The sequence below is a fragment of the Lemur catta genome, chromosome 4 (genome assembly GCF_020740605.2).
Source record: "Lemur catta isolate mLemCat1 chromosome 4, mLemCat1.pri, whole genome shotgun sequence".
Lineage (NCBI taxonomy): Eukaryota > Metazoa > Chordata > Mammalia > Primates > Lemuridae > Lemur > Lemur catta.
In genome coordinates, this window is record NC_059131.1 from 78,605,643 (window position 1) to 78,620,327 (window position 14,685).

The 14,685-nt window shown below is 44.6% G+C and overlaps 1 protein-coding gene across 5 annotated transcripts in view; it reads left to right on the top strand.

Moving 5' to 3' along the window:
- Positions 1-14,685, top strand: part of NCK2 (NCK adaptor protein 2) — a 131,525-nt gene that overhangs the window by 86,578 nt on the left and 30,262 nt on the right. For 3 of the 5 annotated variants that reach the window (XM_045550348.1, XM_045550345.1, XM_045550346.1), the window contains one exon: positions 6,078-6,319. In XM_045550348.1, coding sequence (XP_045406304.1) covers positions 6,094-6,319 — 226 coding nt within the window. In that variant the 5' untranslated portion in view covers positions 6,078-6,093. The remainder of the gene's footprint in view (positions 1-6,077; positions 6,320-14,685) is intronic. The other 2 variants (XM_045550349.1, XM_045550347.1) reach the window with 1 other exon arrangement.

Here is a 14,685-nt window from a genome sequence, read left to right on the forward strand (position 1 = left end):
GACTCACTTCATTAGTTTCCCATTGCTGCTGGAGCAACTTGCCCCAAATTCAGTGGTTTGCAACCACACAGATTTCGTATCTCACAGTTCTGGAGGTCAGAAGCCTGACACAGGTCTCACTGGGCAAAAATCAAGGTGTTGGCAGGGCTGTGTTCCGTCTAGAGGATCTGAGGGGAGAATCTGTTTCCTTGTCTTTTTGAGTTTCTAGAAACTGCCCTCACCCCTGGGGAGGACTGGAACGTTTTTAAATCTGACTCTTCTGCCTCCCTCTCCCACTTGCAGGGACCTCTGTGATTACAGTGGGTCCCTCTGGATAATCCAGGATAATCTCCCATCTCAGGGGGAGCCGATTAGCAACCTTAATTCTGCTGCGCCATGTGGTCTAACATAGTCACAGCTTCCAAGTGTTAGCGTGTGGACATCTTTGGTGGGCTGTTATTCCGCCTGCCACATCTACTAAGAGCCTTTATTGGAGTGAGTTTCCTAAATTGGTCAATTGCATTTTTCCCCTGAAGACATGAGATACTACAAAGAAAAAAATTCTAAAGACCCGTAGTGAAGCAGGTTGTATTATTTGAATAATTCAGACTGTGTGTTGAAGACCAATGTAGGGATGACAATTTTTTCATAAAGAAGAATTTTTTTCAATTCCTTACCCTATCTACCTAACACTCTAAACCAATTATTTTCTCATAGGCACATAATATTTTGGTATGTCTCTATACACATGTGCACATAGGTATTTTTCTGAAATTTCAAGTTAATATCCTAAGAAGTAACATGTTAGACTTGCTTTGTGCATATATTTTGAATTAAGTTTAAGAAAGCATATTATTTCCATCTAATGTTTATATTGCAAAGTGGGGTTGGCAATTTTTTAAAGCTGTTTGACTTTGGTTGTCTTTGTAGTGGGCTAAATTGGTTAGTCAGTAGAAGGGAGAATGAGGCAGGTTCATGTTAACCTTGCACCCTTGGTCTGCCATCTCCTGGAGCGGTCCATTAGGCCAGGCGGCTGAAGCCTGAACAGCCATTGTCAACACACAACGGGGCCTCCTAGACAAGAAATAAGTGAACAGGTCATCTCAGGTGGTGCTAAATGCTCTTTAGGAAGTAAAACAAGAGAGTCAGGACAGTGTTATTGATGTTGATGGGCATCTCTGGGGAGGTGGCGCTTGTGGTTGGGCTTGAATCACGGAAAAGCTGACACTGGGTGTGTGTTGATCACCAAGGACCCTGGTGTCCTGAAAAGTCTCAGTAAATCCTAGCTGAATGAAGGGAGGGGCGGATAGAACATGATCCCACCTTACATGTATGAAGTAAGTGTTCAGAGAGTGTTCATCATGACTGTTGAGTCTCTCATGCTGGGCAGGGGCCTCAGGGCTCTCTTGACGAGCTCCTAAGTGAGGTGTTGTTATTACCCCAGGTTGTAGAAGAGGCAGCTGGGCTAAGTGGTGTAGCAGGACTCCAGCCCGTATAACACTAAACCCCACCCTCTTAAACACTATGTTATTGTGCTTCTCCTGAGCAAGTATTGGTACTCCCATTTTACAAAGTAAGTTGAAGTCCAAGGTGAACATACAAATGGTTCAGCTAAGCTTGGAATCCCAGACACTAAACTCTAATCTTCTGTTTGCTGTTAAGACTGCATTGTTCAGCTTGGACCCTGCGACCTCTTTGGATATATCTTGGACCATGTTTGAGTGTTGTAGGAACTCTGGTCTTGTGAGGAGTATGTAACTCAGCAAGGTGCAATTAATAGGACTGTTTTTAAAGAAATCGGGTCTTAGACTAGAATTGCTGTTGTTAGGGGTTAGTGAAAACTGTAGAGCCAAAGAAGTTTTTATACCCGTTTATTCGTTTTTAAATCTTCTACGTAAGGCTTGAAAAAGCAGCCTAACTTACGAGGTCCTCTGAGAGCTGCTTTTTCAGTGTAATGGGCTTCTTGCTAAGCTCTATTCTAGAGCAATCACATGACATGCAAGATGTGATCCCGCTACATAATATCAAATTTGTAGCTCCTCTCTCTGTGGGCCAGACCTGGGTGATAAACTTAACTAGCTGTAGTTAATGAAGGTAAAAATTAGGTTTCCTTGAACCGTTAAGCTAACGAGAATGAATGTACATTATTCCTTGGATCAGATTTTTGTCTTGATTCTATCTTAGACTAAATCAGAACACCACCTCTGACTTAAAATTTCAGTAGTCGATTAGTTAGAATGTACTTTCCCAGAGTTTCTTCTGTTGGGGCTTTTCCATGTTGGAAATTGTTCAGTTTGTATGTCTCATTTTATTGTGGAATAGCGGTTCCTCTACAGTCTCTTGTTGTAATTCATCCTGCACCATAGCAAATTATCCTTAACTGAAAATAACCATGTGCACCTGCAGGGCTTCTAAGAATCAGCTTCCTAAGGCCTCGGAGTACAACCTCAACTCGAGGCCAAGGCCCTCCAGAATGGGCTTCCAGCTGGCCTCTCCCACCTGTGTTGTCCAAGAGAAGGAAGAGTAGGTGTCTGTGAGGAGAGTGCCCCGTCACTCTAAGGACAGCGGCCCTGTGGCTGCGCGCAAGAGGAAGCTGTTATATTGTGCGCGGCCACAATTCAGCATCCAAACGAGAAACCGAACAGGTAGCCCCTTCACTGAGGACAGGTGGGCGGCTATGTCAGTCTCCTGTGCTAAGAGCTGAGCTTTCTAAGGGTTTGGAAAGTGTCGCGTCCAGTGTTCCTGGAGTTCAGAAGTGTGTTTAGGGATTAGTTGATCTTTAACTGTGGATGTTGTTACTCCAGTGGGACTGTCACTGATTGGCTAGCATTCAGGATCCCTGGAGTGAGGCGGTTGGTGATTGGCTGGCACTCAGGAGCACTGGAGTGAGGCAGTTGGTGATTGGCGGACTTCACTAGAGTGAGGTGGCCGTTGATTAGCTGGCCCTCTGAAGCAACCTCACCAAGGCAGTTGTTGATTGGCTGGTTTTCAGAAACTTTTTTTTTTTTAATGGGAGGCGATCATTAAGCAGTTAGAATAGGGTTAAACCCATTGCTATCAACAGGCAGTATCCTGGGTTGGAAAAAGCCTATCAAAATACAGACCACACATTAAGACCCCCATCCACCCCCACCCCTAGAAGTGAGCACATAAAAACAGATTTGGGAGTTGACAGACCTGGGCTCAAATCCTGTCATTAAACAAGTCCCTTAATCTCTGTGCTCCTCAGTCTCCTAAAGGGTAACGCCTCTCTGAAAGGTGTATTCTGAAGATTAAACCAGTTGACATATGTTAAGTGCCCATGATGTACTCAAGAGTTTACTTCCTAAACTGAACATTTATGCCCCATTGCAGTCCACAGAGCTCACGGTGCTGACCGAGGGAAAGCAACCGAGAGGAGGCGTTTTGTGGCTCTGTTCCCTCTCATTTGGTTTTTCCCTTCTAAGGCCTGTCACAATTCCTTGGCAAGCTGTAAAAAACTTCTGATGCACAGGCTTCACTCATAAAGATTCGATATGACTGGCTTGCGGCAGAGCTCGGGCAGTGGTATTTTTAAAACTCCTATGTGATGTTCACTGTGGAAGGAAATGGATCAAGTCCCGCCAGCTCCTTACTTACCTGCTGTTCATGAAGGAGGAAATAAATAGCTTTGATTGGCCAGATCTTGATTGGTCTTAAGTGATGGCTGTTCTTGCTAAAACCTTGTGGAAATTGTGTAATTAAAAAACAAGGCTGGTATTCAAGTGGAATATTCTCTGAGCCCCATTCCTGTTATTGCTATTGCTCCTCTTGTTATTTTGAAAAGAAAACCTGCCTTTATGACTTTCAAAAGTCTAATCTGACATAAAGGTCAGGTTACTGAGCTCTCCATGGTATGGACTCGAGATTTTTCCGAAAGTAGGCAACAAAACTGTCTTCAATTTTGAAATGAGCTTTGTGTAAACTGTATCCTCTTGGATATCATGCACATTATGCATAAGGTTTGCTAAGCATTTCCTCCTTCCCAAAAGGTTTGTTATCTCTAAATTTGGAAGTTAATTCATGAAAGAGGTAAACATATATTATTTATAAATTTGTTTAGCATCTAGTAGAAAGTATAATGTTATTTAAAAATGATATTCATGCTTCCATGGAGTCAACATGCATAGGTCCCCGCTGAGGCCATCCCCATAAAATTTGGAGAACTTCTCTCTTTCAGGGACGAAGGGGGTTTTAGTCAGAGACCTTCTCATCATTCCTTTCTTCCTAGTTTTGGGGAAATGTCTAATCAGTTTCAGGACTGAATATTGAATTTTTCTGCTGAAAGAATACTGGTCCATCTTCTACCTAAAAAGGATGGAGCTGCTGAAATAGTTGATAACGATCTTCCTTTTATTCAGGTGCACTTTTGCTATTTATTACTCCCCAAATTGACTTTACTGTAGATACATACTATATTTTTTGTTGTTTTCATAAACCTTTTGTTTTGGAATAATTTTTACATTATGTTCACTTTTGATGTTGTACATTTCATAGGTCTTGACAAATGTATAATGACAGGTATCCACCATTATGGTATTAAGCAGAATAGTGCCACTGCCCTGAGAATTCTTTGTGTTTCGTCTATTCAGCCAACCTCCCTTACCCCTTGCCCCTGGCAACCACTGATCTCCTTGCTGTCTCCATAGATTTGCCTTTTCCAGAATGTCATATAGTTGAAATTGTTAAAGAAAAGATTATTCATGACACTAGTTAAAGAACAGTAAGGCAGACTTTATTTAGAGGGACTACTACAATGAGGTTTGCAGTAGAGGAAAGGGATTATGTTCAACTCCAAATACCACAAAGAAAAGTGGGAATTTATAGGCAAAGAGCAGGGTGAGGGGGTTGGTGGATGGAAAATTACTAAGAAGGAACATTAGGGGTAAGAGGCATTCTGACTAAACCTACCTTACAAGATTCTTGCTGAAGGCAGGCAGGTGAGCAGACATCCCTGGGGGATGGTGGAGGGTGAGGGACCTGGTCAGATGTTGTGAGTGGAGGATTCTGGTTACACCAATGTAGCAGGATCCTTGCAAAGATTGGGCAATGCAGAGACAGCTACAGAAGTACAAAAGTTGAGGCCTAAGTGGGAAGAGGATTCAGAAGAGCCTAATTAAAGTTTGGTCAAGGACAGACCCTGTCAGAATCATACAGTGTGCAGCCTTTTCAGATTGGCTTCCTTCACTTGGTATTATGCATTTGAGGTTCCTCCATGTCTTTTCATGGCTTGATATGTCATTTGTTTTTAGTGCTGAATAGTATTTCATTATCTGGATGTACCACAGTTTATCCATTCACCTTTCAAGTTTGGGCAATTATGAATAAAGCTGCCATATACATCCATGTATAGGTTTCTGTGTGAATGTAAATTTTCAAGAATCATTTCATATTTACAGAAAAGTTGCCAAGGTAGTACAAAGTGTTCCCTGTATACCCTTTCCCTGATTTCCCCTAATGTTAACATCTTACATAAGTACAGTAACATCTCACTGGTACATCGTCCAAACTAAGAGATTAACATTGGTATGTTACTATTAACTAGGCTGTATTTAGATTTCACCAGTGTTTCCACAAATTTCCTTTTTCTGTTTCATGATCCAATCCAGGATACCACCTAGCATTAGGATGATGTTGATTTTTTAATTTTTAATTTATAAGGGTAGCTTGGGTGTGTTGTATTTATTAAATATGTTCACACAACTCAGCATATCCTAAGAAAATGAATGTAAACACATCAGCTATAAGGAGCCAATATTACTTAATCAAATGAACATATTTGATTATAATATTGTTTAGAATTTTTTACAAATTTGTTTTTGTTTTTGGTAGAACAGGCAGAATTCCCAATGTACAATGAGCAATGACATAGGATTTGTTTTATAAGGTTCCTGTTTCTAAACAATGTAGTAGAGCTTGTTGAAAGAAGGTCATTTTAAGGTTGAGCATTTTAGGACCCAGGAGAAAACCAGTTGCAGGGTTGTAATAAAAGCTGTCAATGCCTAATTTTTCACGTTGGTGTAAAGGATGAAGTGTTCACGTGGTTTTCTAATGAGCATCTCCAAATGTTTTGCTGGCAGAAGGACTCCATGAAAGATGACAGAAGAAGTTATTGTGATAGCCAAGTGGGACTACACTGCCCAGCAGGACCAGGAGCTGGACATCAAGAAGAACGAGCGCCTGTGGTTGCTGGACGACTCCAAGACGTGGTGGCGGGTGAGGAACGCAGCCAACAGGACGGGCTACGTGCCGTCCAACTACGTGGAGCGGAAGAACAGCCTGAAGAAGGGCTCCCTCGTGAAGAACCTGAAGGACACGCTAGGTGAGTGCCCACGTGCTGCAGAGAGAGAGACAGCCTCGTGCATTTCAAGGGGAGGCTGTTCATCTTTCTAGTTTGTTTGCTTTAAAAAAAAAAAACAACAAAAAAAGCCTGTTTTAAATGCTGACATCTTCCTAGTTGTTTTAAAAAACCTCTGAGAATTAAGAGATCAAGATGGAGAAATGAGTTGTTTGCCATTTCCTGGAGATTTCAGAGTTTGGGGTCTTACAGAAGGTGACACTTCTGTGTGCTTTGGACCCCTGCATAGGTGCCTGTCTCCTTGCAGCAAAATTCTAGAGGATCCTGAAGTGGAATTACCACCTCCCAAAGCTCCCCCAGGTCTGCCCATGTCATGTTATCAGATCGTTCCTTTCTTACAAAATCCTGTCCCCATTGCATGGAGGAGACAGCTAAAGCATTTTTTCTCTCTCTGAAATGGATGGCGTTTCACACCTCAATCCCGGACACCGTTAGTTAAGGGGCAGCTGTGTGATGTCAGAGGCTGTCGGGGTCACCTGGGTGCAGACCACTGACTGGCTCTGCCCCTGCGTCCCTTTTCTTCCCTGGTGTCAGCACATGGGAGATGCCACCTTACCTGAAGTTAGTGTATCCAGTCTTGCCCCTGTCCGCATACTGGACTGACTGGCAGTCGTTAACTGCTTCAGAGTATCTGAGAAAATAATTGTGAGGGCTTTTTCCAAGAGTGCCTGTTCCAAGCTGACACTTTACAAATTGTTGTTTCCTCCTTATATGAGCATAATGTTGTTTGTAGCCAAGACTACAGATTATCACCTAAGGGTTTTCTGTTGCAATAAGTCAATATTATCACCTATGCTACATTTACTTAGGTTTTTTTTTTTAATTCTTAGTAAGAGGCTTTGTTTTATTTTGGGGGAGGGGTGAGGAATATATGGGAAAACTGAAAAGTGTACACCAAATGTGCTGGGTGTTACAAAGTGTTCATCTTTCCTTTTATGCAATCTTGAAAAGTCTAAACTCTCTTCAAAATCACTTAAAGCCTTCATTTATTGGATAGTATTTGTGTTATGAATTAGGTTATTCCCATGATCTGGAGAGAGAAAAGAGACACACAGGACTTTGTATGACTCACACCAGGTCACTGGCCATTGTAGATTCTGAGCCTGTTGGAGAAATTCCATTTTTCATTAGTAATATGGTCCTTTTTCCACTAAATTCTGTCCCTTTTATCTTTTCCTTCCCATATGCATGTCACTTGAAAGAAACACTAGGTCTTATGCTTATAACTGTAAATTGCCTGTGGTTAAAAAAAAAAAAAGAAAAGAGTAGCATGAATAGATAAACACTTTGATTGCCCTGAGCTTAATTTTATTTATTTTTCCAATTTCATCCTCTCACCAGCGTACCTACTTTTTAGTGATATTAAACATTGTTGACTTGCTTTGTCTGGGTTTTTTTGTGTGTGTCTCCTCCTCCTCCCCTCCTTTTTTGTGCCCCCCCCCCCCCCCCGGTGTTCTTAAGATTCTTGTAAAGCATGGAATGTCCAGAAATTGGTGGGAAGTAGAATAAGGCAAAGTAAGCACTCTGGGTTATCTGGAAATTCCCTAGAATACCTTATAATTTTTTAGAAGGAGAAAAGACAAAGCCACAAATTGAAACTATGAACTGCATTTTCCGCCCAGTGTGTTTAATTCTGTCACGAGCTGTGATCAGTTCAGGGAATTCGCGTCCTCCCAGGTGCTCAGGCTGGAGTGGCCAGCTCATCCTCGAGCCCAGGGCTGGGCCCACCGCCTCGTCCCTGCCAGATGGCCACCCGGCTCTGCTGGAACACTTCTGGAACACGTCGACTTCTACAGTCGGCCAATTCCATTTTTGGAGAACACAGATTGTTAGAAAGCTCTTCCTTAAATAGAATCAGATTTTTACATTTCTTTAACTTTCTCCCTTGGCTCTTATGTTGCCCTCTAGGGCTGTGCTAAGTCAATCCGATCCTCTTCTGTAGAGCAACAGCTCTCCTAGAGGCTTTGTTCTGTGGAAACATTTGTAGTAAGCATTAAATATTGTAAAAACACAGATAAAATTATGTTCTGAGCACCCATATTTAGTAATAGCAGTTGCTTTTCATAGTGCAAAGGCCCTTGGAGGTCAGTATCCCCGTTATCAGGCAAGAGTGCCTCCATGTTCAGTGTGTCTTTGTTTGTTTTGGTGTGTATCATGCTTACCTGAAGGCTTGCTTTTGTTGGGCAAAGAGGGACCTTGTTAGCGTGAGTTTTCTGTTGCCTAGTTGAGCAGTATCAAACAGAAAAGTCCCCTGATAGCAACTCACCATCATGCAGTGGCTTCTTTCTCCATTACCTAACTTACATGCAAAACTTGTAGACATGGCATCCTTCCCAAGAAGGAATGTGAGAAAACTTTCTGTAGCCCTTCCTGCCACCCACTAGTTTCTTTTGCTGAAAAGATGGGAGGCAAAGTGTTTGTGGCTTCCTATTTAATTGTCACCAGTGTGCCATCAGAATTACAGTATAATTTTAGACCAGTTGTGCAGCCAGCAGGAAATCTTCTGTCGTGTATTAGGAGTGAAAACAACATTGAAAAGTAGACTGCAGATGTTGACCTTCTAATAAAATCTTGTGGTATCATCCACATTTGTGATGTTTACTGCTACAGGAGTATCCTAATTCCTAAATCCATGGTAAGATTTCCTTGGCAGACACCTGGTTTGGAATAAAACGGCACCAGACTCCCCTGCAAAGTGATGGTGTTATACATGTGTGTTTACATCCCTAATTGCAGACAACCATAACTACGTAGAATCTCCTGCTTTTTTACGCTCATTTCTGTGCTGAAGTTGATAGTGAACTTAATTTTGTCGCATACAGTACTTTGTAAGAATAACTTGGAAGAAAGGAGTGAGTAACTGTGACAAAAAGATCTGCCGCCTAGGAAAACATTCACATTCTTTCTTTTTGTCTAATAATTTATAATTGAATAAAGCAGTATGAGCTCTTATTTTCACATGGGCAAAACATATGCTGGATCTCCTCTCAAATTCAACTTATGATCATGAATAGTCAAAGAGAACTTTTCCACAGATAACAAGGAACAACTGTCAAGAACTGTTTCTGCTGGCGGAATCCAGTTGATATTTTGAAGGGCTTAGACCGCATAGCTCTGAGCTGGGCCGCAAGTGGTCCCAGGCTATGATCTGGCCTTAAAATTGCAACTCGACTTACAAAATCCTGCTGCTAGTTGTTGTAAAAGCACTGTGTCACATCTTTTGAGACCAGGAAGCTGCTCTCAGGGAGGTATTTTTCAAAGATTTTCCCTCAAGCTACTAAAGAACAGTTTTTTGTTACCACTTTTTGATACCAGCTGGAACCCTCCAAAGCCCGAAAGGTTAATTCTCTTTTCTCAATGGTTAACTTAGGTCCAAGTGCTGGCTCACCGTTACCCACAAAGTTCCAGTTCCGTTTACAACCTGATCGTCTCCTCAGGAGGGTTTGTTCAGAGGCACAGCTGCTGCTTGCTAACCACTTCCCGGGTGTCTCCAGATGTGACCTGCCCCAGGGCTTGTTCCTCTGGCGTTTGTCCCAGTGTGACCATACCTAAAGCCAGTTAGAAACTTGCGAGTGATGAGCATCCAAACTCCTGCCACTGTGGCTCCACGCCAGACCTGGGCACACCGAGGGTGCTGAGAGGGGCTCCCTTGTGATAACTGCCTGTAAAATAGCCTTCGCACTGGCTTGAGCGGATGGTTTTAGATGGCGAGGGAGTGGCCCCAGTGGATGAAACTGACAAGGCATATCCATGCTAGAAGCGACTTTGGAATTGAATGGAGGAGGAAGGTGGAGCCCGAGAAAAGGCATGAGGGTGATGCTCTGCCCCAGGCCCCGGCAGGGGGGGGTTGTGGGCACACCTGCTTAGCCAGAGTATACTGATCTGTCTGCTTGTGTCTGTAGGTGCTCTACTTCAGTTTTCAAGAAATTTATTTCAGAAAAATATCAATCCAAAACAGTCACCACAACAAAAATGCCTGATACAGATATGCAAATGCTTAGACTCTGCCTTTAACGATGCTTTTCTGTTGAGATGGAGGAGAGAACAAATAGACCATCAAACCCCTGTTTTTCTAAGTGCACAGGAGGATGATTGTTATGATGGCATCCAGTAGGGCGGAGGAGAGAGGGCACCTTTGTCCACAGGGGGACCTTACACCCAGAACATGGTTTCCAAACTGGGACTCTAGGATGGCTGGGAAGACCCCAGGCAGCTGAGCCCCGGGCAGGGAAGATGTCGTTGTCATTTATGAAACCTGTATTTCCGGAGCCTGCCCACCAAGTGTCAGCCTCTGTCCTGCAGGTCACAATGGATAGATCCCTGTTCTTGTGGAGTTTATATGTGCTGCACAGGCTCGGGAACTGCATGGCTGTGGTGTCTCAGAATGGAGGGTAGCATCGGGTTGCCAGAGTGAAGTTCACAAGCGAGGTAGATGATGACGCTAAGTGACTGGTTGGGACCACATGTGGTGGCCTCCATTGGCCATGCCTAAGAACTGAGCACCTTGGCTGGGCAATCATGAACTGCTGGAGATTTGAGCAGGGGCATGCTGTGGTCCCCTGCAGGGCTAGAAAAGAGTTGGTTTGGTGGAGGGCCAGGAAAGAAGCACACACCTGTCCAGACAGGATGGGGAGGCCCGAAGCGGGCAGGTAGGGTGGAGAGAGTGGCAGACAGAATTGGAGGAGCCGGGAAGGAGAGGGAGGAGTGTAGACTGGTTTCCTTTGGCTTGTGCCTTTGGGGATGATGTGACATTTACCAGGATGCTTTCCTCTCGTGCCTGGATTAACCATTCCCTGCCCCCTCAACTTGTGGGGCACACCAGATGGTGGATTTTTTCTCTCTGCTTTTGCCAAGTTTCCACTCAGAGGATCCGTGGATGGGGCCCCCAAGGTGCCATTGCTGCACGGGGAAGGAACGAGGGATTATGGAGGCCCAAAGAAGGGACTTGGGGCAGGTGGCCAAGGAGGGTCCAGCCTGGTGTGAGGACCCTACAGGCAGGCATGGATGATGGCAGCAACACACAAAGAAAAGTAAATATGCCTTTGTTAGGGAGAAGAGAGCAATTTGCATTGCATTCGTCAATTACTTTTATGTCTTTTCAAGTCTGATTTTAGATTTTTAAGTGGACTAAGAAATGAATTCCTCGTTTATGTCAAAAATAAATATCTGCCTAGGTTTAACAACATGTTTTAAGTATTAGGATCACTCGTAATCTTTGAGGATACCACATACAGACGTCATGTATTCCGTGGCAGGAAGCGTGGCTGGTGAGCCTGGTCCCGCCCACCTCTCTGGGGAAGAGTTGCCCACGATAGGCGCCACATGCTGCAGCCCAGGGGAGCAAGTTGCTTTCTTCCCTGGTATAGACATCTACCTGAAGCCATCGGGGCTCTGGGTGTCATTTAGGTTTCTCTCATTATAAAGCACACCTGTGTTTCACAAACCGACTGGCTACACGTGCTTTAGCCATACTTAGTCATTTATCTTAAGAACAGACTGGCCGGGAATTTTCTCTTTTTACTTCAGTGCACTGGCTACAGGAAGTAGCTGGCAGGGAGCAGGGTGTCAGGGCCACAGACTGGAACAGAAGACAGCTCTGCCCAGGGTCGCTAAATGCCTTCAGGGTTCACCTGCATAAATAAATGTAGTAAGAGCAACAGCCTGCAATTTATACAGCACTTTGCAACTTACCAAGTGCCTTATACTTAAATACATTTTTTTATATCAGTAGTAAAGACTCCAGAATTCTGCCAAGGAAGAATTTGGGAGCTTCCAACTGATGGAAAGTGGGTGGGTCCTGAGCCCGTGCTTCATGCTAAGCATGCTGATTTTATTTTACTTAGATCGAAAGGCACAGGTTAGTAGAAGAGTCAAGTAAGATGCTTTTAGGTACATGGTACATAAATTTGTGAACACATTAGTTCACACAAAAATATGTCACACTACCCCAGGCCAGCCTTGGTAGTGTTACTAATTACAGATGAGAACATTACACCTGAGGGAGCCTGTGTGACTCCTCTCGGTCACAGGTTCAAGACCCGAAGGGACTTCAGCACAAACCTGATTCTTTTCCCACTCCGAATTGACCGTGTGGATATACTGGTATGGTAGGCCTGTGTCCCAGAGTCAGGACGATACCAAGTTCTTCATTTTAGCAATGAAGAACTAGGGACTAACTAGCAAAACTTGAATGGGGTCCAAGGGTTAGATGGTAGTAAGGTATTGATTTAAATTTCCTGACTTTGATGAACGTCCTTGTTTGTGGAAATACACACAAAGTATTGAGGTAAGGGAACGTCACTTTGCCAGCTTAGTCTCCAGGGAAAATGTTCTTTGCACTGTTATTGTAACTTTTGTGTACATTAGAACAAATACAGACACACCTAAGAGTGGTCTAGACACTACTCCAGCCCATAAAGGTAGCTGGCAGCCGAGGAGACACTATGACTTGGCTCCCCTGCTGTGTCTGGGCATTTATGGTGTTACGGTGCCTTAAATTTGGCTTAAGAGAAACCAGAACGAACCGTCAAGTATCTGCCGCAGTTGGACATAGAACACGAGAATAACACCAGGTGTCAACACATCCAACCAACTCTTCATCAGAATGGGTCCAATAGTACCTGGTTCAGAACTTGCTTTGATTTATTCAGTGGATTCTCTCTGTTTCTCCAGCATACAAATGGAAAAAAAAAAAAAAAATCCCTGGTTTTTGCTGGACCAGCCCAGGCTGTTCTGAGCCAGTTCAGTGTGCACCATTTGGTTTTAACAGGAGTGGGGAGAGGGATGGTGAGATGTGAGCTCCTGAGCACTCAGCTTCTGTGATTGCAGGGAAGCCAGGAATTGTCACGTAGGATTGCGCTTCTGTCATTGTGCTTATAAATGTTCTCATGGTCTGAACAAGGGCAGAACTGTTCAGATCTAAAATGAAACATAGGTAACGAATGCAGCAGCCTGGTTACTGTGGAAATTTGAGTTGTCCCTCCCTCTCTCTGTCCTTTGGAAATCCCTTCTGAGTCACTGCATTCCCTGCTGAGTGACCTTTGAAAATGAGAACGACAGGCCTTTGAAATAAGGAAGCAAACATTATGCAGGGATCCCCACCGTGTAATAGGGTTGTGTTCCCATCAGAAGTGGGAGGCTAGTCAGGTGTTATTTCATCTCGTTGGGATATGAAGGAACGGTTTAGTAGCTTGAACATTTTTGAAGCTTGTATTTATAATATAATTGGGGAAATAATACTGGCGCAAAATAGACAGTCCTCATTCAGACGGCAGCACTATCCCTCCCCGTCCCCACGGCAGCTGGTGCAGTTGTGCAGCCCGGGCACCTGTGCCTCCAGAGCAGCACAGCCTGGTGGTCGGGAGGGAGGCCTCCAGGGTCTCCCACCACCTGCATCCAGCCTGTTCCACCTGCTGGTTGAGCGAGTTTGGATGAGCTGTTGAACTCCCGGAGCCTCAGCTGCATCATCTGCATAGTGGGATAAGTGACGCTTGTCTCATAAAATTTTTGAGAATGGAACGAAGTTGTTCGTGTGAAGAATACTCTGTGCTGCGTCAAGACTTGGCCAGGGGAAGTATGTTTCCCTCGAGGGAGGGAGAGTGCAAGGGAGGATGTAGAGGCTGAAATCGCAGGTGTGTGGAAGGACACCGGGGAGCCAGCCAGCCTGGGCAAGCAGGAGGGCCAGACGCCCCTGTGATAGAGGTCGCCGAACCGGGCAGCCCTGGGCGTTGCGTTAGGCCTGATTCCAGCTCAGAAGGCAACTCCCAGAGGTTTCTGCACAGCTGGTGGGGGCGGTGACCGCCAGGGTGTTCGGAAGGTTTCCTGATCCTCCTTTTCAGGACGGGACAGGAGGAGGACTAGCCTGGCAGTGTGAGGCTGGGGACGAGGCTGCAGAGTGACCCAGGAATAATGTCCCAAGCCCTGAGCTCAGCCGGGGGCAAGGAAGGTGACGGAGAGGAGGGGGATTTTGAAGGAAAACCCCCGGGACTCTTATGTTGGCTGGATATGGAACACACGGAAGGAGTATCAGTCACGAGTGACTCAGAGGTCTCGAGCCTCAGTGGCCGGGAGAGCAACAGAGAATTAGGGACGTGGGAAGAGAACCAGGCGAGAGGGTGAGACCCATTTGGGTGTGAGGTGAGGGCAGGACATTTCAGTGGGAACGTTGAGTCAGATGCTTTCAGGCGTGAATCTCAAGCTCAGGAGACACACAGTTCAGATTTTTGTTACAATGTGTTTCCTTTGTTTCAGTGAATTTTAGTTTTGGGACTTGTATAAATAATCCAGGGCCTATGGTGGAGACGCAGCATTTCTGAGGCAGCAGGGTAGGG